This window comes from Schistocerca gregaria, chromosome 11, assembly GCF_023897955.1.
Source record: "Schistocerca gregaria isolate iqSchGreg1 chromosome 11, iqSchGreg1.2, whole genome shotgun sequence".
NCBI lineage: Eukaryota > Metazoa > Arthropoda > Insecta > Orthoptera > Acrididae > Schistocerca > Schistocerca gregaria.
Window position 1 is genome coordinate 101,975,699 of NC_064930.1, and position 26,559 is coordinate 102,002,257.

The following is a 26,559-nucleotide window of genomic DNA, read 5'->3' on the forward strand; positions in this document are numbered from 1 at the left end:
AGTATCTTGAAAGGAGGATATAAGATAAACATCAACAAAAGCAAAACGAGGATAATTGAATGTAGTCGAATTAAGTCGGGTGATGCTGAGGGAATTAGATTAGGAAATGAGAGGCTTAAAGTAGTAAATGAGTTTTGCTATTTGGGGAGCAAAATAACTGATGATGGTCGAACTAGAGCGGAAATCAAATGTCAACTGGCAATGGCAAGGAAAGCGTTCCTGAAGAGAAATTTGTTAACACTGAGTATAGATTGAAGTGTCAGGAATTCGTTTCTGAAAGTATTTGTATGGAGTGTAGCCATGTATGGAAGTGAAACATGGACGATAAATAGTTTGGACAAGAAGAGAATAGAAGCTTTCGAAATGTGGTGCTACAGAAGAATGCTGAAGATTAGATCACGTAACTAATGAGGAAGTATTGAATAGGATTGGGGAGAAAAGTTTGCGGCACAACTTGCCCAGAAGAAGGGAGCGGTTGGTAGGCTATGTTCTGAGGCATCAAGGGATCACCAATTTAGTATTGGAGGGCAGCGTGGAGGGTAAAAATTGTAGAGGGAGACCAAGAGATGAATAGACCAAGCAGATTCAGAAGGATGTAGGTTGCAGTAGGTACTGGGAGATGAAGCAGCTTGCACAGGATAGAGTAGCACGGAGAGCTGCATCAAACCAGTCTCAGGACTGAAGACCACAACAACAACAATAAATCTTTATGAGATAAACAAGTCCCTGACAAGTATTTTGATGCCTGTTATGTAAATGGATCATACATAAAAGGCGAGAATACAAGAGGCTATACTATACACAACTTTTACAGCTCAAAATATTATTTGTCATATTTTACATTTTCCTGTGTTTTACACCATTTTTCTGAAGTTTTTCTAAAGTTGTTATCATTATCATCATCAATCATCATCATAATCACCCTGAGGGAGGGGAACAAGAAGAAGGGACCAGGAGGGTAGCCTTTCTACTGTATGGAGGACCTATATTTGCCAAGATCAGCAGAATACTGAAAAAGCTTAATATGAAGAGTGTGTTCTGCCCACCAAACAAGATCAGGGCACTTCTTGGAACGGTTAAGGATGATCTGGGATTGAGAAAACCTGGTATCTACCACATACCATGTGAATGCTGTATGTCTTACATCGGCCAGACCATCAGGACATTGGACATAAGATGTCAAGAGCATCAAAGGTGTACCAGGCTACAAGCCACTAAGTCGGCAATAGCAGAACACTGCTCTGAACTTGAGCACACCATGAATTACGATAAAACCGGGATCTTATCTCAGACCCCCAAATTTTGGGATAGTGTTGTCACTGAATCTATCGAAATCAAGATGACAGAACTCGATAAACCGGGAAGCTGGGTACCAACTCAGCACGGCGTGGAACCCAGCTTTGGACCTCTAACAAAAAGAATGGAAGAAAATACATGACCAGGAGAATGACAGGGGCACTGGAGAAAGTCAGAACAGTCACCAACAGCAAACGCAGCCTGTCGACAGTGCGAGGAACATGCCTGACAGGGGCCAACCTAATATGGAATGCCATGAAATGGCCGCCACTGGGGAAACAGCAGAAGCGGGCACGGACGGAAGACGGAACACCTGGTGACAAACCAATACGGTTGCGCTGGAGAAAGTCTGTATGGTCACTAACAGCCAACAGCCTGTCGATTGTGCTAGGAACGCACCTGGTGGGCGGAACATCCGGCGACCAACCAACATAGCTGTGGTGTGAGCGGACAGCGTAGGGAACGCCAGACACCGTCCACACACAAATACGGCAGACAATCAGCCTGTCGTTCAGTCACTGGAAGAACGTGATGAAGACGCCGAGTTACGGCGTTGAAATATTTTGTCAGAAAAATGCAGACCACCAGCAGTACACTCAATTCAACGAGATGGCATGCTGATTTTTATCAACAACAACAACAACAACAACAACAACAACAACAACTTGGAATGAGGTCAATGTAAAATGAATACATTTCAATTTTGGGAAATGTATCACGATGTTCAGAATCCGACTGGTAAGCGAGTCATCAACGATTTCATACATATTTATGGTTTTAGGAATTTGTGTTTCGAAGTAAAATAGTGTTACTGCATAGGCTGGGCATTAACATTAGCATAGCTTTCAGTCAGGATTGACACAGAGGAAAGAGACAAGAACAGTAATCCTAGAGTAGTGGAGTCGAGTCCATATCTGGAAACATTTCTTTTTCTTATTTTCAATTTTTATGTTGCTTTGGAATTAATGTCCACAGAGAAGAAATAAAAACTGAGATTTGTCCATGACAATCACCATCATCTCAGAGACATCAAAGGGCTTGAAAGAGCACTTGAATGGAATGGACATTGTCTTGAAAGGAGCATAAAAGATGAACAAAAGCGAAGAAAGTATTATGGAATGTACTAGAATTAAATCGGGTGATGCTGGGGAATAAGATTACAAAACAAAACGCTAAGTTGTAGATGAGTTTTGCTATTTGGGCAACAAAATGAATGAAGATAGTCAAAGTGGAAAGGGTACAAAATGCAGACTGGCAAGAATAAGAAAGGCGTTTCTGAAGAAGAGCAATTTGTTAAAATCAAGTGCAGATGTAAGTGTCAGGAAGGCTTTTCAGCAATGTATAGAAGTGAAACATGGATGATACAGAGTTTAGACAAGAAGACAGTAGAAGCTTTTGAAATGTGATGCTACAGAAAAGAGCTCAAGATTAGATGGGTAGATCACATAACTAATGGGGTAATACTGAACAGTATTGGGAAGACAAGAAATCTGTGACACAACTTGGTGAAAAGAAGGGATCTGTTGATAGGACACATTCTGAGAGATCATTAAATGATCTATTTATTACTCGAGGAAGGTGGGTGAGGTAAAAATCTTAGACAGAGAAGAAGAGATTTATACAGTGAGCAGGTTCAGATTTATGTAGGTTGCAGTAGTTATTTGGGGATGAAGGAGCTTGCACAGGATACATTAGCATGGAGTGCTGTATCAAACAGCCTTTGGACTGAAGACCACAACAACCAGGTTCCTTACACAGCAGAATACTGTATATTGAGCATTATTTTGGTTTTTATTAATATTTTCATAAAAGGCTTGAAAAGTACAGAGCAACAAAACTTTGGAATTGTAAATGAATTTCCAGGGAGGGATTGTAAGGCATACATGAGAACTTGCATAAAATTACAGACTTATTCAAAATGGTTAAAATGGCTCTGAGCACTATGGGACTTTAACACATTTGGTCATCAGTCCCCTAGAACTGAGAACTACTTAAACCTAACTAACCTAAGGACATCACACACATCCATGCCCGAGGCAGGATTCGAACCTGCGACCGTAGCAGTCGAGCGGTTCCGGACTGAGTGCCTTAACCGCAAGACCACCGCAGCCGGCTTACAGACTTATTATTTTGTAGTTTATGTTTTAGTAGTGCTGGTGTGATATTAACTATAAAAAGGAAGGTAAAATAATCTTGGTAACTTTCACACTTCATGTAACACTGCATTTTTACAATTACTTGGTGGTTTTACAGTTTTATAGAAAATCCAACTGTTTACTTTCATCAGAGATTCTCCTTCATCGCACAGTGCAGCAGCAAATCACGTGCAACACATTTCTTCAAATATTGGCAATGGAATTTATTAGGAAGCAGTCTTCTTGGGATGTGATATCTCTCTCTCAAGTCAAATTTTTGAATGAAATTTAAAAACAATTTCCCAGATTCTGATGAAGTAACATTCCTACATTTTGCCCAGTACTCACCCACCAAATTTTTGTTTGCTTTTTGTTTTTACACCTCTTATAGCAATATTAATAATAGTGAGCATTATCTTCATTTATTTACAATGTACGTAACACAATGTAAAAATTAAAAATAAAGTTTCTGCATAAGGTCCCAATCCCACACTCTTCAGCTTACCATTCTGTCCTCTTTCCACAGTCACAACCATTGCCTTGAAACCATGTTACCACAAAATACTCATGCATCACCCAGCCTGTGACAAAACAATATTTTCCCCAACTGGCTGGCCATAGAGCTCCCACTTCTGCCACTCATTTCTGTCCGAGCCCTGTGTAAACCATAAATCTGGACGCTACTGGTGACGACTAGGTGCGGTCCCATCACTAGTAGAGACTACCTCGGGACAACACACCAGGATGTTGCATGGCACCTGTTGCGCCATTTTCTCGGGACATACCTTCATGTGGGCGATCTGGTCCTGCTCCCAGTTGTACTGCTTCATCTGGTTCTCCAACAGCTCCAGCCTCGTCCGCACAAACGCGTCGTAGTTCCCCTGCAAACAGAGAGGAACAAGAGGATTGGTCCAAGAAACTGCAGAGCCACTGCACCAACTACCGAGGTCTCGCAGCTGCCTACACTACTGTGCTGTCGTCCGGCCCTCTACACCTGCAGTCCACGAGCCACCGTACAGCTCTCTGTGGAACGTACACCGTTTACTAAATACCCCCTCTTCTAAATCTATATCTACATGATATCTACATTTAACTGCCTGGCAGAGGGTTCATCGAACTACCTTCACAATAATTCTCTAGGAAAAACAAACCCCTGTATCTTTCTGTGCGAGCTCAGATTTCCGTTTATTTTTGTGATTAACATTTCTTCCTATGTAGGTCAGCACCAACACACAATGGTGTCCATCCCAAATCCCATGTGTGTGTGACACTCTTGATAATATAAAACGTGCTGCCCTTCTTTGAACTTCCTCGATGAACTCTGTTAATCCTATCTGGTCAGGATCCCACATACTGCAGCAGTACTCCAAAATAGGATGAAGAAGCATAATGTAGGCAGTCTCTTTAGTGAATCTGTTGCATTTTCTGATTGTTATGCTAGTAAAATGAAAAAACTGCATCTTCCCCACAAAATTTTCTACTTGTTTTCTCCAATTTAACTTGTTTGTAATTGTCTTCCTATGTATTTAGTTGAATTTGCAGCCTTTAGAATTGACTGCTTTATCTTGTAACCGAAGTTTAATGAACTCCTAGCACTCTTGTGGACGACCTTACACTTTTCATTACTTAGGGTCAATTGCCAATTTTCACATAATACAAATACCTTATCTAAATCAATTTTTAACAGTTTTTATCTTCTGATGACTATACTAGATGATAAACAACAGCGTAATCTGCAAACAACCTAAGACCACTCCTACATTAAGCAACAGCAGAGAGCCTATAACATTACCTTGGGGAATGCCAGAAATCACTTCTCTTTTCATTCCACGGCCTTCTGTTTATTACTATGAACTGTGACCTCTATGACAGGAAATCAGAAATTGAATCACATAACAGATGATATTCCATAAGCATGCAATTTTATTACAAGCTGCTTGTGAGGCATGGTATCTACAGGTTTATTGAAATTTAGAATCAATCTGAAATCCCTTTTCAATAACAAGCAACACTTTGTTTAAGTAAAAAGCTAGCTGTCTTTCTCAAGAATTACCTTTTCTAATGTTTACTATGTATCAACAGAATGCTCTTTGAGGTAATTCGTAATGTTCGAACACAATGTGTGTTCCAAGATCCTGCAGCATATCTGTGATAATGACATAGGCTTGTAATTTAGTGGATTACTCCTACTGTCTTTCTCGAATACTGGTAAGCCCTACCTAACTTTCTCTGGGTATGGATCTTTCCTCAAGTGAGCAGTTGTGTATTTTTGTATGAAGCTACTGCATCAGCAGACTCTGAAAGAAGCTTAATTGGTATACAATCTGGCCCACAAGACTTGCTTTTATTAAGTGATTTAAGATGCTTCACCATTCCGAGGATATTTATTTTAAGTTACTTATGTTGGCAGCTGTTCATTTGAATTTCTTGTGATGTGAAAGAGTTTCAGCACCTTACACATGTCTGCCAGTGTGTGTGTGTGTGTGTGTGTGTGTGTGTGTGTGTGTGTGTGTGTGTGTGTGTGTGTGTGGTGTTGTGTCTTTCTACCAGCACTTTCTCGTTTGGTAAGTCACAGCATCTTTGTTTAATATATATTCCTCCTTCACTAAACAACCTACACCATTTTTGCATATTTCCATCATTCATTACTCCTGCACCATAAACTTGAAGCAGTGAATTTCAACAGGATGAACTAGTTTCACATTTAAGAACCGAGTTACTGAGCGTGCTTCACAATCGGCAGGATTGCTGATGCGGCACGACGACAAATGAAGCAGTGTAACCAACACCGCCAGAGATGTGAAATGTAATGGCAGCGTAGTTAGAGACTTGCTGAGAGTGGCCGACCGTGGATGGACATCGTGACAGGACACACTGTTTTTACATTAAAAATGATCCTCTTATTTACAATATAACTAAGCTTAACAATAATAAAATCCACAATAGAAACATTTTCTTTACTTATTTTATCGGTGGTACTGTAGAGGTTAAAGTAGTTCTGTTTAGATAGACTACTCCTTTTCTTTACCTCCAGTGTGAGCTCGGGAGACACTGAAGATTGCGAGACCACTCACAATCCACTTTCCTCTCACACATCAGCCCCGAGAGCCCTGTGTTAAGATTAACAGATCACAGACAGAGAAGAATGTCTGCAACTCATCAATAGTGACTGGTAATGGAGGCATCGACAATCTGCCCTCACCCCGTCTGCGAGTTCCGACACGTCAGCAATAGTCAGTGTCTGAATGGTACAGCGAACACTCTAAACAGTATCCATCCTGTGAGTGCCTGGAGGAGTACATCCAGTACTGCACATATTCGGACATACTTGTGCCTCAGGTCCCATTACAGTGAGTCGAATGAGTGAATATGTGCAGGGGGGGAGGGGGGGGGGGAACCCAAAACAAAACAAAAACAAAAAAACTACTCACCGTGTAATACTTTAATTTCTTCTTGTCTAAGTGGATAATGTTGGTACACACACCATTCAGGAAGTCTTGAGAGTGCGAGATTATCACCAGGATTCGCTTGTACCTGTAAAAATTGACACGCATACATCAGGACTTTCAGTTACACATCTCTCGTTAACATTTGCAAAACAATTAACTTTAATGAAGAAGGAAGGTGGATGGAGCACAAGGCATAGATGGACCCGACAGGGCATGGTGCAACACCTGCGACAGTTGGCGGGATGAGAACGTCAATGTATTCAAGACCAACTACTGTGGCATTCACTTCAATCTCTTTGGGGAAACATTACTGTGAATTGTACAAAAATTGTGTAAATGAAGGTGCCAAGGCAGCAGTTTCGATTCCAGTTGAAATGAAAATGTGTGCCCCGACCGGGACTAACTCAGTAGCTACTGCTTACATGGAGGACACTATCAGATTGAGCCAGCGAGGACACAGAGGATAGTGCAACTGCAGGGTCTTACCTCTGGAATGCTCCGCCTGAGACCCACACTTCCAACTTAACAGTCCACACACTACATTAGTAGTGCCCCTACCCACTACACTCATTACTCGCAGCACTCAATCTACCAATTCCTGTAAGAGTTTCAGCAATATGAGTGCATCCGCACTGAAGATCATTGGCCAGTAAGCCTTCTCTATATGAAGATGGTATCTGTTCTTTTGGACATGTCAGAAAGAATAGATACCATCTTTGTATTAACATAATATTGGATTCGTGTTTGTTTCCTTTTTACAGGCCTTCCATACAGTCATTCCGCCTTTCAGTTTTCTCTTCTTCAGACAGTACTACATTGTGATCCAAGCTCTAGATATTGGTACAGCTCCTTTACTTTTCTCCAAAGTTCTCTCTAATTTTCTTATGTGAGTCACTGAGGCGAAACTAGTGCTGTACAATTGCAAGAGGTATAGAGGCGAGCGAGTGTGCCCAGTTCCAGCACCACGTCGTCATAACGTGCCTGCGCTTAACACGCAAAGGATTGCACCATAATTGAAGAGTGAAATTAAAAATTCATCAGTGTATGCTTAAGCACATTAAAGTTAATGTTGCAAAGTCTCAGGATGATCAAATGAATATGTTAAGCAAAATATGATTTTAAGAAAAATATAAATGGTGCTGAATAATTAAACTACAAAGCTAAAAACTGATCAGAATACAGGATGTATACATGGACAAGGAAAAAATTCCCAGATTTTCCCTGGATGTTCCAGTTAAAAATACACTTTTTCCCGGGTGAAAATAAACTTTTTCAGTGTTAGGTGACAGAATACTTTCTCTCGGAACCATAAAATTTAGAAACCCTTTGAATGGTTCAGGTTTTATACACCTTTGTAGAACTTCCCGGCACTTCAGTGAACGAACCCCACCCCCCCCAAAAAATAATCATTTTGAAAGATGTTTCATGTGCAGCAGCATGTACGCTGCATATTTTCGTATTACAATAGTATATATTTCTTCCACCAAACACAGCACTTTTTGTTTCCGAAGCATTGAAATTGAGACGGCGATGCACTTTAGTAAGCCAATCATAGCTGATATCAAGTGATCTCGCCAGCCGATGACAGCAGATCTTCGGAGCAAACGACACGTGACATGCTACCAACAGCAACCAACATCACTGTTCAGTAGCGCAAACACATAAATATGAAAAGTTAATGATTTAGATTAATGCATATGGTGTAGCTACAAGCTTTCGCATATAATACTGGCCTTTTTTTGCACGTGTTACACTTTAATATACATCACACAAATGTGCTAGTAAACTTTAAAATAATACTTAAACATCTAGGCACGAAATTCTGCTAAGTGGTTGGTAGTCACGGCGTTAAGCTTTTAATGAGAATCAAACGCTCCGTGATTTAGGAAATTCAAAGCACATTCGCACATGTAACATAATTCATCTTGCGTAAAATGAAATTTTTAAAGTTAACGCTTTTCAACCACCATTCGCAGTATTTTCCTGCAACCTGTTAGAATTCATTTCAGCAGTCGACAGACAAAGCCAGAAAAGGTGTTACTGCGGGTGCGCAGCTAGAATGACTTAGGAAGCCCACATGTTCGTACCTTTATAGCTTTAAGAGATCTTACGTCATAAACGAAACAGAACAGAGGGTACTCCAAGAGCATCGGAATTTCGTAAACCAGACTAAAATGCATAATTCGGCAGAAAGTGCACATTCGTATGTCCAGATTCACAAAGAAATAGGTTCCAAAATGATAAGCTTTTCAGTGTGGTTTTCGGGCTGCAAATTTCCTTGGAGTAACAGTATCTAATGTTTGGTTCTTTATTATGGCATAACGCCACATAGGCCAGGGGATAAACACAGGCACTTAATTCAGAAAAGAGTTGACACCAGCCAGTACTGTGGAATAAAACACTTCGTTTCAAATAAATTGACTGCCTCTGCCAAAAAGATAAATAAAAGCCATTTTTTAAGCAAATCAACAAAAATAACTTCAGTATTCTGAAAGGCAATTAATGCTTGACTGCCAAACACCTGGAATTAAAATCAAGAAACAAACTGAAATGTTATTAGTCTTTTGTAATTATATAACCATTTTAATTCACTTGCTAGCTCTCGGCCACAGAAATTTGTTTTGTTCTTATTTGACATCAGAGTTGTAAACGAAGAAGAAACAGCAAAATCACTAGATCTAAACATGGGTCACATGGAGACTACCGTCCTCTCCACTGCTAGTTAAACTGCTCTGCGCATGCACGAATTTAGCAGCTTGGATTTGCCAGAAGAATTTTTCCAGCTCTGTGAGACTGCTTGTTGCTACTGCTGATACAGTTAACAGCTGTACTTCAAATAGCTGTAAGCAGGAGCAGGTTCTGCTCATATGCGGATCAACTGTGCATGCGCACAAGCCTGCTGACAACTGCTCAAATGAATCTAGTGCAAACTGTTGTGACCTCACAGTAATTGGAAGCAGTTTGTTATTAAGTATTGCATAGCCTTCATCCTAAAGCCTTTGACACATTTTGGTGTTGGCAGGCACTTTGTGGGCACTGTCGTTTGTTGTTGGAAATGGCGCATTTCTTTTGCAACTTAAGTTTATTTTGGTTTTCTTTCCCTTGTTTATGTTTTATTGCTGCAGTAGCGGGCTAAAGTAAAGTTATTTGTTAGAGCATCATTTTTGAAACTACAAAATTTTTAACTGAAAACTAAAACAATGAAAACTTCCCAGAATTCTAAAAAATACCAAGTTCTTCCCAGTTTTCTCCCAGATGAAAAAATTCCCAGGCTTTTCCCGGATCTCCTGGTTGTCCCGGGTCGTATACACCCTGGAATATGAAATTGTTACAAGCCCCAACTTCATCAGAGCAGTATTTTGGTTAAAATCTGCATTTTTCAAAAATGCAAGCTGCTAAATATTTGACTCCAAGCTGAAAATCCTTAAGAAGCACCAGTAGAAACATTAAATATGTGAACTGTTGTAGGGTATGATTCCATGGAGCTTAACATACAACATAATACAGATTATTTCACAAAGCCGAGCTCACAGTTACAGACCTCTCCTCGTCAGTGCTGCTCAATTGTTATTTCAGGTTTTCAACGTAATTTACTCTCTGCATAACATATATAGTAGTAATTCGTAATCAGAGATAGACTTGCACTACTGTAACACAACCTTCACTGGAGTCTTTGGCGGCCATTTAGGCAAGTCGTGTTGAAGGAATCTACAATTTCTCATTTCCCCACAGTTTGTAAATGTCTTGGAAGGTCTAACGCACAAATGCATAGGTGGAAGATGAATATCGTCCTTGAAACACAAATACTACTAGGTCTCTCGCCTGAGGTGAACGTGAAATCACCATCTGAACATTAAATTACAAACTTTACCGCTGTCAAGAAGACTATAGTCACTAGCCTATACATGAAAATTTTGTGAGTTAACTTTAATAACAATAGTCCTAAATATTAAAATTTCATAATATGAAGTGGATACATTATTTTTTCATAGGAAATATATAATTTTGAGCCTATTTAAAACAAGTTAAACATATGATACTTGTGATCTCCTTATAACTTCTATTTTCGCAAACATCTATTTTTCTCAGAATTTTGTGTATGTGCTTTACGTTCTTACAGCTGTCTGTGACTTTATATTTTTCCAAGTGTTACTTACAATTTTTAACAGCACATCCTCAGTATTATGGATGAAGCATCACGTGGTAAAATAACAACCATAATGGTATGACAGCATGCTGGAAACCAGCTAAAAATAGTAACACTTGCAAAAACATCTACAAATGACTGAGGGGAAAAGAAAGACTACCTACAACAATGAGCATGCCACTCTGGCATATGTATGTGCCCCACAAGGAATGCTTAATATTCAAGGGTTGTGACAATCATTTTAGGCAAAAAAATTCATATGGACATATGTTCTACTCCCAATTGTTTCCGAGATACAACGTGCGTGCTGGTAGTAAACTACGTTGCATAATTTCCAGAACGTGTTGCTGTTCCTGCACAGATTGTTGAACTACAGGTTCAGAAGAAAAATGGGAACTTGGAGGAAGAACTGTCACGGAATGTGCTGAAAACTCTAGTAAATACTCTATAATCAGGATTTCGATATGTCGGAAAGTGCAGCCGACATATTTCCACAGCAGTAGGAGCACTACTGTCGCAAAACCCATAAACGTACAACATATCTGTATTTTATTTGTTAGTGTAGTTGTGTGGCACTTTAGCGAACACACGTACAAATACAGTTAACCAATGCTTCTCTCTAGTACAATCCCAATCCCTAGAGCACAACTTGACTCGCAACACACTGTAGACAACTGTGTATTGAACAGGCTAGTTTAATAACAGACAGTCCATGCAAAGAGCTTTACAGCAACAATCTAGGTTGGGCTACAATATATCATCAAAATAGGTTGGGTGGGTACGGCACGTTATCTACACACCACTAGCCCAAAAACAAATATACATTAATGTCCTAATTTTGAACACCATTTGCAATAGGGTACAAGTCCACAGGAAGTTTTTTCCTTCACATGAGTGTTCTCATATATCTGAATGCTGACCATTCCTCCTGGGGCACACAGGTACATGTAAGATTAATACGAAGAGCACAACTGAGAGGAAACAACTTGAGAACTGGCTCGTAATAAACGACCAGTCCCGCCTGCTCCTAGCGATAGAGCCCACGCCTCCGCACTACTCACGACTTGAGTTCCTCCTCTAGCCAGACACAGGCATCCAAGTCAAGGTGGTTGGTCGGCTCATCCAGCAGTAGCAGGTGCGGCGTCACGTACAGGGCGCGGGCCAGCGCGATGCGCATGCGCCAGCCTCCACTGAAGTCGCGCGTGCGCTTCCGCTGCATGTCGGGCGAGAAACCGAGACCGTGCAGAATCCAGGCGGCACGCGCCTCTGCCGTGTCTGCCGACAGGTCGTCCAGCCGCTCGTACACGTCCAGCAGCTGTTCCTGCGACTCATCGTCCTCGCACGACACCAGCGACTCCGCCAGCTTCTCCAGGCGGATGCGCTCCTCGTCCACCTGCCGGCAGCAGACAGTTATATACCTGTGCTTGGTGGCAGTGTCAGACATAATGAGGTGCAATACTTGCACTTTCTACAGTCCCACTCCTAGCATAAATACAGGGCTATTACAAATGATTGAAGCGATTTCATAAATTCACTGTAGCTCCATTCATTGACATATGGTCACAACACACTACAGATACGTAGAAAAACTCAAAGTTTTGTTCGGCTGAGGCCGCACTTCAGGCTTCTGCCGCCAGAGCAGTCTAGAGCGCAGTGAGACAAAATGGCGACAGGAGCTGAGAAAGTGTATGTCGTGCTTGAAATGCACTCACATCAGTCAGTCATAACAGTGCAACGACACTTCAGGACGAAGTTCAACAAAGATTCACCGACTGCTATCTTCATTCGGCAATGGTATGCGCAGTTTAAAGCTTCTGGATGCCTCTGTAAGGAGAGATCAATGGGTCTGCCTGCAGTGAGCGAAGAAACGGTCGGACGCGTGCGGGAAAGTTTCACGTGTAGCCCGCGGAAGTCCATGAATAAAGCGAGTGGGGAGCTAAACGTACCACAGTCGACAGTTTGGAAAATCTTACGGAAAAGGCTAAAGCAGAAGCCTTACCGTTTACAATTGCTACAAGCCCTGGCACTTGATGACAAAGTCAAATGCTTTGAATTTTTGGCACGGTTGCAACAGCTCGTGGAAGAAGATGCGTTCAGTGTGAGACTTGTTTTCAGTGATGAAGCAACATTTTTTCTTAATGGTGAAGTGAACAGACACAATGTGCGAATCTGGGTGGTAGAGAATCCTCACGCATTCGTGCAGCAAATTCGCAATTCACCAAAAGTTAACGTGTTTTGTGCAATCTCACGGTTTAAAGTTTACGGCCCCTTTTTCTTCTGCGAAAAAAATGTTACAGGACACGTGTATCTGGAAATGCTCGAAAATTGGCTCGTGCCACAACTGGAGACAGACAGCGCCGACTTCATCTTTCGACAGGATGGTGCTCTACCACACTTCCATCATGATGTTCGGCATTTCTTAAACAGGAGATTGGAAAACCGATGGATCGGTTGTGGTGGAGATAATGATCAGCAATTCATGTCATGGCCTCCATGCTCTCCCGACTTAACCCTGTGCGATTTCTTTCTGTGGGGTTATGTGAAAGATCCAGTGTTTAAACCTCCTCTACCAAGAAACGTGCCAGAACTGCGAGCTCGCATCAACTATGCTTTCGAACTCATTGATGGGGAAATGCTGTGCCGAGTGTGGGAGGAACTTTATTATCGGCTTGATGTCTGCCGAATCACTAAAGGGGCACATATCGTACATTTGTGAATGCCTAAAAAAACTTTTTAAGTTTTTGTATGTGTGTGCAAAGCATTGTGAAAATATCTCAAATAACGAAGTTATTGTAGAGCTGTGAAATCGCTTCAATCATTTGTAATAACCCTGTACTTTCTTTTCTTTTCTCAGTTCCTTATGCAATATATACGTTGTGTACATGGGATGTTAAAAATGTGTTCTACATTTTGAGAGGTGATAGTCTGGACCAAAACAAGATGAAAATGTCTGGAAACATGGGCTGTGAAATGGGTACCTCAGAAGTACGAGAGCAGATTTTCATCTTTGCTACAGTGAATCTCATCCTTTTACTATTAGGTTGGTGCACAAGTTCATAGCATCTTTGTTTTACACATTGGTATACGAGTGGCTTCGAGTTTGTTTATTGGCTGACATAATTTTCATTTGTAGTTCACTGTTGCTATTTGATTTTACATACTGTCACCTGGAAATACAAGTGGCATTATGAACACTAGAAAACGGTGTGCCAAGTGAGGGAATAAAAATAATTCTGACATTTTTCTGACTGAGTTCAACAGGTGGGTGACAGAACTCAAGGCAGCCAGGAACATTTGGACCATTTTTGGGGTCAATTGTTTTTGGCATCTGCAAGAAGTAGGAAGAATGTTAGACTGAACATTTACTCCAGAATGCCCACTTAATTCCAATGTTTAAACTTTACACAGTTAAGCAAGTCGCGACTTGACCCTGTCTGAATTGGACGACACAGAAGCAGTAATGCCCAAAAGAAATGGGGCCACAGAAGTGCTGTCCAATACCACAAGTGCAGTCACCAGCAGTCAGTCTCCTCCTCATCGCAACCAGTAAGTCTCCATAGAGCCAGCGTTCTGCTATACTTTTCTGTATCTCCCCCCATTTTCTAAGCCATGCCAACAAAACATTATGTCAATATCTCTCAACAACATGTCATTTCTTGTAATGATAGTGCCCGAAAAGTGTAGTAAAGGAAATATTCTCTCTCTCTCTCTCTCTCTCTCTCTCTCTCTCTCTCTCTCTCTCTCTCTATGCCCAAATCAAAATCTTCACTACAGCACTGAGTAACGCAGCCAATGTCTCAAACAATTTGTATATGAGGAACCTAAATTTGACTGATCTTAAAAAAAATCTCAGAGAAATTACTCTCCTTCCTGGCTTCAAAAGACAGTTAATGGTCCCTCTACTACCACAGTTATCTCTTCTTTGACATGCATGTCTTCCGCAGTTCACTTTAGTCAACCCCCCCCCCCCCCACACACACACACACACCCCAACTGCATCATCTCTGGCCAGAAATGCTGGACATTGTGTGTGTGTGTGTGTGTGTGTGTGTGTGTGTGTGTGTGTGTGTGTGTGTGTGTGTGATGTTTTATCACCAGTCTGACAATACCCAAGCACCTACAACTGCTTTCTGCATGTATTTATACAGATCTCAGTAAATTTGCTTTAGTGTAGTTGTCAGATGCATATTTTATTAATAGCATTGATCTTCAAAAGCCTACCAAGATGATCTGCAACTACTGCACATGTGCTACAAACCACTGGAACGTCTTTCACTGGTTTATGCCACAGCTGCTGTAGTTTTTATTTCTCACCAATTCAGCTATCAGCTGGAGCAGCAATGTCAATCATTTACTGTTTACCCTTCTCCACAGCTGTGATGCCTGGTGCAATATGTTCAGCATTCAATCAGTCCACAGTTTCTTTCGAGTACCACAGTAATTTAGCACATTCATTTTTTGAAACTTCCTCTGGCTTGTTGTCCCACTGATTTCTTACCAGCAGCAGACAGTAATTGTGGCATAGTTCCACTTTATCACTTGTGGCACATCAGTGTGCCTGTACTTCTAAATTGGTCCGAGCAATCCTTTTGGAACAGCCCAAGACGCAATCAATTGCTTCATCAGCTTCTTCGCAATTCGGATCTTTAGCCGATTTCTTGATTATTCTGGATTCAATATCATTCACTCTGATAGCTTGGTCTTCTGCAGAATGAATCATTCTTCTGGTTTTCTTCTTCAGTGTTCCATGGTCACTCAAGATTGGGTCTTCTTTTTTATCAGGGTGTATACGTGGACAAGGAAAAAATTCCCGGATCTCCCAGATAAAAATACACTTTTTCAGTGTTATTTGACAGTATACTTTCCCTCTGAACTGTAAAACTTATCTTTTGAATGGATATGGTTTTATATAGCAGCACAGAATTTCCCGTCACTTTAAAAAATGAAACTCAGGGGGAAAAACACATTTTGGAAAGATCGTTTATGTGCAGCAACATGTACGCTTTCATGTTACGAAAGTATAAATTCAAATTCCACCCACTGGAAAAGTTAATGGTTTAAATTAATAACATGTTGCTACAAGAAAAGCAAAGCTTTCACATATAATATTAGTCTCTAAGATTAATAAGCTACAAGAGAAGCTAAGCTTCCACATACAATGTTGATCTGTTTAGCGCATGTTATGCTTTAAGATACATCACACAAATACGCCAGTAAAATTTTTAATACCAACATAAATCTTTGATCTTCTGCACTCTAAATTCTTCTAAATGGCTCGTCATCAAAGAGTTGATTTTTAAAAAGAGAGCAAATGCTCTGATTTAAGAAAATAATCTTACATCCTCGCACATAGTTCATCTTGGGTAAAAGGAAATTTACTTTCAAGATAACGCTTTTTGAACAACAATTCGCAATATTTTCCCGCGAACTGTTATAAATAGATTTATTTCCGCAGTTGCCAGAGCGCCAGATAAGAGGCGTCCCCGCGCTGATGCAGCTACTAGGAAGCCCGTATGTCCGCACGTGTAAAACATTAAAAGCTCTTGCATTATGTCATAAAAGAAACTAAAACATCAGAGGATACTTCAAGAGTGTCGGAATTTCGTGAATCATACTAAAACACATAATTCTCCTCACAGTGCACATTCGTATGTCCAGATACCCAATTATGTAGGCCTTGACCTGATATGGACCTTTTCAGTGTAGTTTTCGGGACAAATTTTCTTTGAGTACCAGTACTGTATTACCTCATGTTTGGTTTTTTATTATGGCATAATGCCATCCGTGTTAGAAGATGAAAACGTCCACTTGAAATGCAGGGAACAATTGTGACTAGCCAATAGCATGGAATTAAACACTTTGTTTCAAATAAATTGACTGCCCCAGCAAGAAAGCTTAGTAAAAGCAGTAAAAAATTTTAAAAAATACAGACTTTCCAAAAATAAGTTCATTTTTTAGTGCCCATCTTTCTGAAGAGTGATACATTAAAAAATACCTTCGACAAAATTTACAACACGTTATTTAGTCTTAAATGTGCAGTGCAGTGTCACGCCTCTTCAAACAATATTCTTATACCACATGTCACTGCATTTCGCTCTGTGGAACTCTGACATGAATATTTTGTAATGGATGCCATCAAACTATTTCAGGACAGTGGAAATTAAACACACAGGGACTTCAACTGGCCCTGTATAGTGTACCGATCTGGCCAAAAATTTTCTGCCAAAATTTCACTTTCTTGGGTACACCGAGAAGATAATATGTACCGTATTTACTCGAATCTAAGCCATACATTTTTTCCGGTTTTTGTAACTCAAAAAACTGCCTACGGCTTATAATCGAGTGCAAAGTAAGCGGAAGTTCTGAAAAAATGCTGGTAGGTTCCGCCACAACTAACTTCTGCCGTCAAATATATGTAGCGGATAAATACTGGTACCAAAACCTCTGCATCAGCAAATTTAAAAAAAACAGTGGATGATGAGCTTTCTTCTCCGCCTCAATTTTCGACTACTGCATTTTCATACATTATCCAATGAAGTAAATACAAATTTCGTATTGTTAATTTTCGAATGTAGCAGCATTTCAAAGCACTATGAAAATCCGACTGGCAAGACTCTTTGGGATGTTTGTCAATATGGCCAATTCTACGTTCTGAATTTTTCCTACGTATGAGAAGAGATGGTTGCTAATATGAACATTTATGAATTGTGAATCGCAATGCAGTATTCTCTTCATTATAAGTATAATACGAATATAAACATGTTGCCATGTCTTTTTCGTGTTTGCTGCTATCTCATTTAAATTCTTTCTGCCTAATAAACTACAAAACTAGGGTGAGAACAGCAAACGCGGAAGAATATACATATCATGTCATGTTTATATTCGTATTATTGTTATGCCTAACAGTGATACAGTCATAAAAGAAGCATGGCAATTGACTAGATTTTTAAATCTAAGATGACTCATTTCTGTGCAGAATGTGATGTACTAAAGAGGCGCCTGCAAAAATTTTCAAACGGAGAAAATTTTTTGCTAAACTCTCGTTCAGAACATCATAAGCAGTCTATTATTTGGTTCTTGTTGATAATTATCAAAGAAAGCAGCAGTGTAAGTAACAACAAATAGCACTCTCTTGCCATTGTTTCACTAATGAGACAATCCTTTTTTTAATTGTAAGTAGCAGTAGCATGCACAAAAGCAAACCATGCCGCGAGCGGTGACAGGCTGTAAACACTCATTATCAGAATGTGACAAACAATGCATGACAGTACAGTAATGCATTTTCAGCTTAGAGTGACGTAAACATCTATAACAAAAAGAACAGCACTTATCAGATCAAAGAAAAATAAGCAATCAATTCAAACCAGATGAAGCATGTGAAAAAGGAAGGGTACCTGCATAAATACAGACGGAGCGCCTGATGCATAGCAATGGCTACCTGGTAAAGCTTAACTGCTAAGGAATAGCAGTCAGGGGTGGGGGATGGTAATGGATACATGGTAGCACAGCTAGGTGCAGTCAGGAGGGTTGGCGGATTGGAGTTGGCTGCAGGAAAGGGGAGGGAGTAAAAAGGCGGTGGACGCATTGGTGGAATTTGGGGCTGTGTAATGCTGGAGTGGGAGCAGGGAAGAGGATAGGTGGGTGAAGGGTAGAGAGTGACCAAGGCTGAGGCCAGGTGGGTGACAGAAAAAATATATTATACTGCAGGAACAGTTCCTACCTAAATAACTCAAAAAAAGCTGGTATCAATAGGAGGCCGATATCATTGTAATTCTGTCAGACAACAAAGGACTTTGAAGAGCAGTTGAACGGAATGGATAGTGTCTTGGAAGGAGGATATATGATTAACATCAACAAAAGCAAAACGAGGATAATGGAATGTAGTCGAATTAAGTCGGGTGATGCTGAGGGAATTAGATTAGGAAATGAGTAGTAAAGGAGTTTTGCTATTTGGGGAGCAAAATAACTGATGATGTTCGAAGTAGAGAGGATATAAAATGTAGACTGGCAATGGCAAGGAAAGCTTTTCTGAAGAAGAGAAATTTGTTAACATCTAGTATTGATTTAAGTGTCAGGAAGTCGTTTTTGAAAGTATTTGTATGGAGTGTAGCCATGTATGGAAGTGAAACATGTACAATAAATAGTTTGGACAAGAAAATAATAGAAGCTTTCAAAATGTGGTGCTACAGACGAATGTTGAATAGGTGGGTAGATCACGTAACTAATGAGGAGGTATTGAATAGGATTGGGGAGAAGAAAAGTTTGTGGCACAACTTGAGTAGAAGAAGGGATCGGTTGGTAGGACATGTCCTGAGGCATCAAGGGATCACAAATTTAGCATTGGAGGGCAGCATGGAGGGTAAAAATCGTACAGGGAGACCAAGAGATGAATACACTAAGCAGATTCAGAAGGATGTAGGTTGCAGTAGGTACTGAGAGATGAAGGAGCTTGCACAGGATAGAGTAGCATGGAGAGCTGCATCAAACCAGTCTCAGGACTGAAGACCACAACAACATCAATAGGAAGAATCCAGGTGGTGCTAGGCTGTGAAGTACTCACTAAAATGAAGGTTCTATCAGGCAGCATGCTCGGCAACTGAGTGGTCCATCAGTTTCTCAGCCACAGTTTATCGGTTATTGTGCCCACACAGAATGTAGCACAGTGGTTGCAGCTTACTTTGTAGATCACACGACTGCTTTCACATGTAGCCCTGCCTTGTTGGGAATGCAATGTTTGTGACTAGACAGAACGTGGTGGTGGTACGATGTACAGGACAGGTCTGTCATCTTGGTTCACTACAGGGATATGAACCATGAGGCAAGAGGATGGGAGCATGGGTGGAGTAGGGATGGAAAAGGGTATTGTGTAGGTTTGGCGGGCGGCGGAATACCACAGTGGGAGGCCCGGAAAGGATAGTGGGTAGGACATTCCATATTTGACAGCACAATGAGGGGTAGTCAAAACCCTGGTGGAAAATGCTCCTCTGTGGAGAGATGGTGAGACTTTGGGAAGTGGTGGATGACTGGAGAAAGAAAACACAGGATATCTGTACACAAAGTTGGGAGGATAATTTCAGACTGTGAAAGCCTCAGTAATACATTCGGTATATACTGAGTGGAACGGATCATCACCACAGATGTGACAGCCACAGGTGGCTAGGCTGTACAGGAGAGACTTCTCGGTACAGAATGGGTGGCAGCTGTAGAAGTGGAGGTATTGCTGGTGGTTGGCAGGTTTGATTCTGACAGAGATACTGATGTAGCCTTCTTTGAGGTGGAGGTAAACATTGAGGAAGGTGGACTGTTGGGGTAAAGAGGTCATGTGAATGGGGGATCAGGTGCTGATGTTCTAGAGGAATGTGGATAGGGTGTCCTCACCCTCAATCCAGATCATGAACATGCTAGCAATAATCTGGGCCAGATGAGGGGTTTGGGATTTTGGGTGGTTATGAAGAATTCCTCTAGATGGCCACAAATATGTTGGCACAGGATGGTGACATGCGGGTGCCCACTGCTGCACCACAGATTTGTTTGTAGGTGATGCCTTCAAATATGAAGTAGCTGTGGGTGAGGATATAGTTTATCACCATGACCAGGAAGGAGGCTGTAGGTTTGGAATTCACCGGGCACTGGAAAACTTAGTGTTAAATAGCACTAGTGGCAAGCAGGCATTGTGTGGTGAAGGAACCAATCCTGGATTTTCTGTCATTTGAAAAGGGGTTATAGTGCAGACACCAAAAGGAATAACTACTGTTGTTGACATGTACAGACAAAGGGACCTCAAAATTTTTCATGAATAACAAATTTGTCAGTCACTTATCTTCTACCACTGGGAAGAAGGTTAGTGCTCTAATTTAAACAATTTAGCTGTCAATGAATACTTTCAAAATGTGACACCACTCTGGTAACTGAGGGCGTCTGATTGAAATTGTAGTTTGTGGATACTGTACTCTACAGATATTAATTTTTAATTTTGTGAAATGCACAATTTTACATTTCTGAACATTTAAAGCAAGATGCCAATCTTCGTACTACTTTGAAATGTCATCAGATCCAACATACTGGTGCAGCTTTTTTCAGATAGAACTTCGTTATATAAAACTACATTAGCTGCAGGAAGTGTGATATCAATATTAATATTATCTGAGAGGGCACTAAGGAATGCTGTAAACAAACAAACTTTTATGGAATTTGCTATTTGATTTCCACTGGTTTGTCAAACAAGCGTGCAGATATTCAACCCAAGTCTGGCAAGTTTAAACTGACTTTTGAAACAACTCACACTGTGCATATCATGAGGGTAAAATTTTGAGACTAGTCGGAATGGCTATCAATGTAGACAAAACACTTCTTGCACTAACTTTAGCACTGTATATAGAGAAGAAAAAATAAACAGCTTGGGCAGGGAATAAATGAAATTGAGATATAAATATATCCACCAAATTCTGTCAACAGAATGTTACATTCAGAACCTGGTGATTAGACCAACTGGCACCAAATTATGTTGATCAGAACTTGTTTGCCAAAAATATTTACCACTCAGATTTTCACAACTATTTTTGAAGTTCGTGAACCATTTCCTTTTGTCATCTATGATTTCTTGTTGCAAACATAACATCAGGAATCAAAGAGTTTCCATTTGAAGGCCGTACAGTCCAGAATCAGTATGCCAATTGGGCAAAATCGTCGTGAACATTGAGGTAATCATCCCACTGACACACCAGGTTGAAGATACTCCATGAAGAAGACAATAACTGCCTGATGCACATTCTCATTTGACAACATCGCCGACCCTTCAATGCCTTTTTTTAAGGGACCAAATGTGTGATAATCACACAGGGATACAGGACTGTAGGGTCAGTGCTTGAATTTCCTCTACTTACATTTTTTTGTGGATATTTGTGGTATGTTCCTATAGGACCAAACTGCTGAGGTCATTGGTCCCTAGGCGTACACACTACTTAATCTAACATAAACTAACTTACACTAAGGACAACATACACAGACATGCCCAAAGGATGACATGACCCTCCAACGGGAGGCAAGGGGCCTCAGACCGCGGAGCGTAGCCGCGCGACTCCCTACTCGAGTTGGTGTAGCTCATGAATTTCAAAATTTGCAATATGGGATTGTGAGTTATCAGGAAGCAGCAGCAAGCCTTGTCGCACAGACATGCTGCCATATACACATTCTTCATACTTCCACAAATATCTATCAGTGTTTCTGCTGTGGCAGCCACGGAAAGGACAACAGCGCAGAGGTCCTGTTTGAATGCATTTGGTATTAAACATCTTTGCATTTACCGCACCCACGTCAGAGACTATCGTCTCACTAATCCTTTACCTACGTGCCAGTGCTTATGTACCTGATTCTGAGTGACACTACTTTGCATACATGCTGTAGCATCGTCAAAAAGAAAATTTTTGATTGCTCATTACATTGTATGCTTTAATACATATTTCAATGCAATGTTCCAATTGATTAAACAAATGAAGAAATCAATGAGACTGTCATGCAAAGAATATTCATTTTCTTCTCAATATCTTCCTGTATAATACATGGCTACATAAGATGCAACCCACTACCACTGTGGAAATTGCCAGTAATCTTGGTTTTATGCACGTAATCTTTTGATCTTACTTTCCACAATTGCAGAAACTGATGATCAGTGAGACACAGTGTAATGGAAACTCACTTTATGTGCAGCAAGATTTAACAGAATTTCTGAGAAAGTCTTATGTTATCCCCCCCACACCTCTGTCCCAACTGACAAAGGATAGTCAGGACTTTTAAGTGATATTATAAATAGTAGAGAGGTCACTATCAAGCTGAATGTCATGTGGAAAGTTTCTGTACTCTTGTGACTGTGACATGAGCAGGGCTGGACACAGTGCACTCGCAACATGGGACAATGGACAGACGGTCAACTTCCCATTGCGACACTTGTCATTTAGACAATTGTTCCGTTCCATTAAGCAGATACACTGTGGACCCTACACCCTTGCAGCTCATGACAATCCCACTGTCACAACAGAAAATGCAGTTCTGTATGGCTAACAGACAGCTACCAGATGAGATAGACAAAACTATTGAGAACAATGGTAATATCTGATTCTAAGTTGGATGTAATAAGCAATGAACAATAATAATGGAAGTACTATACATGTGTGTTGTAGGAGATGCACTGAGTTCACTGAGCAGTAGTTGGCATTCATACCTGGTGCAACCAGCTTCAAGGATAGAATCGGACCGAAATTCCCATTTCAGGTCCTCCGAGCTGTGGTTGCAAACCAAGCAGTCTCCGTGTACTGGCAATGGCAACTGCAAGACATTTCTTACTGACAAACCTGTTTACAGCATAGTAATGTAATACTGCCTATGAAACACTGCATTCCGACATTGATACAAACCATTTCACACATTGTGTCAATCTGGACGTCAATCGAAATTTCAATCAGATTAGTGTTCCACAAATACAATTACATACTGCAGAACTGGAGTTTGGCAAACTGTATGATGCTTTACAGCACCTTAATAGACAACTGCAAGGGCCCTGACATACCTAAAGCTAAAGCCCTACAGCAAGTGCAGCCAATGTAGGCCATACATACCTCCATTACACACTGCAGAGCTGTCTTGTCCGACGCCGGCATCTCACGTGTTAGGTGGAAGATGTCTATGTGATCTGGAATGGGCACCTCCCGATTCCCCAGCACGGACAATAGTGTCGACTTCCCTGAAACCCAATACCAGACATGGTCTAGTACCTACACCATACTTTTTGCCTTACATTCCCTCCATCCACTGACTCGTAAAACTGTCCATGCATACAACACACAGACAGAGCCTCTAGGCACTCACCACAGCCATTAAGCCCCAGCAGACCATAGCGGCGTCCACAGTTCAACTCCAGTACAGAGTCTTGCAGCAGCTCGTGGCCATGGAATGAGATGGACAGGTTGTCAATCTTGATGTCACGTGACCGCGGATGCACCGCCAGACTGCCCGTGCACGCCCGCGCCTCCGCATTCAGGCGCGCATCTGCCTCCAGCTTCATGCACAGTGCCTCTGTGATGAGAAGTTCGTTCAGTTTGCTTTTAATATGTTTTTTTCCATCAAACTCTGTCATTTATTTATTTACATATTTACTGTCATTTGGAAAATACTGTATGGTCAGATATTTACTACACACACACACACACACACACAGCGTGAACCAGAAGTACATCAACATTTGAAAATTCAGTACTCACCAAAAAGTGTAAGTAGACTTGCTTGAAATGACTCTGGGATTTTATTGAAACCAAAAGAAAGTACACAAACGTCCAATGCTCCATGTAATACGAAATCAATAATAAACATAGCAACTTATTTTTAGCAAAGATGATATTTATAATACATGTTCACTGTATGGGCCATCACTCATCAACAGTACCTGTAGTTCAGGTACAGTGTTGTCAACACCACTGTACAGCATATGTGTAGGTATGTTGAGAAATTGCCATCAGATCCCTAATGACGTCAGACAATCACGGTAGATTTGCGACTTCATGTAACACCGCAACAAATTACCATAAGGTTTGAGGTCTGGGGAACTGGGAGGCCAACCATGACAGAAGATGCAGCTCAGCACACAATCCTCACCAAACAACGTGTGCAAGAGATGTTTTACATGTGTACCAATATGGGATACAGCAGGTTTCTATCAGCCAGGCAAGGGATATTGTAACTATCAGCAGCATACCTCACAACACTCATGCTGGCAGTTCGAAAAACAGCACCCTGCAATTCCTCTAAGTAAAAGTGTTTGACCACAACTGATGTGATTAATCCACACCACAGCGTGACGGTCTCTTCACGCAATGGGGGTACCTTGACAGTTCTAGAATTTTTGGTAGCCCAAATTCTGCTGACACATCCTTCGAGTGTAATGTGGTCTTCATCGGTCCACAAGAATTGGTGAAGTGTGTGGGACCTTTATGAAATACGACTGACAGGGGATACTTAACATATACAGAGAAGCACAGCATGAATGGTCATGGGTTTGTTTGATCTGTGGCAGAATGTCACAGAGATAATGAAGAAATTGAACTGGAAGACTAAGATGGACATAAACTATCCTAAAAAAAGTCAATTAATGAAGTTTCAAGAACCAGCTCTAAATGATTAAACTAGGAATATATTACAATCCCATACATATCGCTCACATAGAGATTCTGAGGATAAGGTCAGAATAATTACTGCATGCACAGAGGCATTCAAACGATCATTCTTCCCGCACATCGTACCTGAATTTAACAGAAAGAAAACAATTGGTACAATGAGACAGATAATTGTTGCCCTGGTGGCAACACATTAGGGGGTTAAACTCATGGCTGCATACCACAATCAAACTAACTTGGCAAATATTTAAGACATTTAACATTAAATTAGGTCAGTTATAGACTCAAAGTCACTGAGTAAAACAGAAGTCATTTCTGGTATTCTCCAAGGAAATGTTAGAGGCCTTACGCTGTTCCTTCTCTATATAAGGAGATTTAGGAGGCAATCTGAGCAGCCATCCTAGGATGTTTGCAGATGGTGCTGTCTTATCGTCTACTAAAGTCATCAAAACCATTTGAAAAACAATTTAGATATCTGTGTGATATGAAAATTGGCAACTGTCCGTAAATAATTAAAAATATATTAGAAACAAAGATTCCAAAACTTACTAAGCGGGAAAGTGCCGGTACATAGGCACAATAAATAAAACACACAAACACACACACAGAATTTCGAGCTTTCGCAACCGGCGGCTGCTTCCTCAGGAAAGAGGGAACGAAAAGGAAAGATGAAAGGATGTGGGTTTTAAGGGAGAGGGTAAGGAGTCATTCCAATCCCAGGAGCGGAAAGACTTACCTTAGGGGGAAAAAAAGGATAGGTATATACTCGCGCGCACACACACGAACACACATATCCATCCATATATACACACAGACACAAGCAGACATATTTAAAGGCAAAGAGTATGGGCAGAGATGTAAGTCGAGGCAGAAGTGTGGAGGCAAAGATGATGTTGAATGACAGGTGCGGTATGAGTGGCAGCAACTTGAAATTAGCGGAGATTGAGGCCTGGTGGATAATGAGAAGAAAGGATATATTAAAGGTCAAGTTCTCATATCCGGAGTTCGGATAGGTTGGTGTTGGTGGGAAGCATCCAGGTAACTCTGACGGTGTAACACTGTGCCAAGATGTGCTGGCCATGCACCAAGGCATGTTTAGCCACAGGGTGATCCTCATTACCAACAAACACTGCCTGCCTGTGTCCGTTCATGCGAATGGACAGTTTGTTGCTGGTCATTCCCACATAGAAAGCGTCACAGTGTAGGCAGGTAAGTTGGTAACCCTTGGAACTGCCCCCGGTGTAAAACCTGTCCTATGCACCCTACCACCACCACCACCTACTCCAGTCCTGTAACCCGGAAGGTTTACACGATCAAAGGCAGAGCCACGTGTGAAAGCACCCACGTGATTTACCAAGTCTTGGAATCAT

General features: G+C 41.0%; 1 protein-coding gene across 3 annotated transcripts in view; it reads right to left on the reverse strand.

The window, feature by feature from the left end:
• LOC126295462 (ATP-binding cassette sub-family F member 2) overlaps window positions 1-26,559 on the reverse strand; it is a 67,133-nt gene that overhangs the window by 35,165 nt on the left and 5,409 nt on the right. For all 3 annotated transcript variants that reach the window (XM_049987991.1, XM_049987992.1, XM_049987990.1), the window contains exons 3-7: window positions 23,889-24,095; window positions 23,639-23,763; window positions 12,089-12,420; window positions 6,863-6,965; window positions 4,217-4,312 (exon numbers count right to left, since the gene is read on the reverse strand). In XM_049987991.1, coding sequence (XP_049843948.1) covers window positions 4,217-4,312; window positions 6,863-6,965; window positions 12,089-12,420; window positions 23,639-23,763; window positions 23,889-24,095 — 863 coding nt within the window. The remainder of the gene's footprint in view (window positions 1-4,216; window positions 4,313-6,862; window positions 6,966-12,088; window positions 12,421-23,638; window positions 23,764-23,888; window positions 24,096-26,559) is intronic.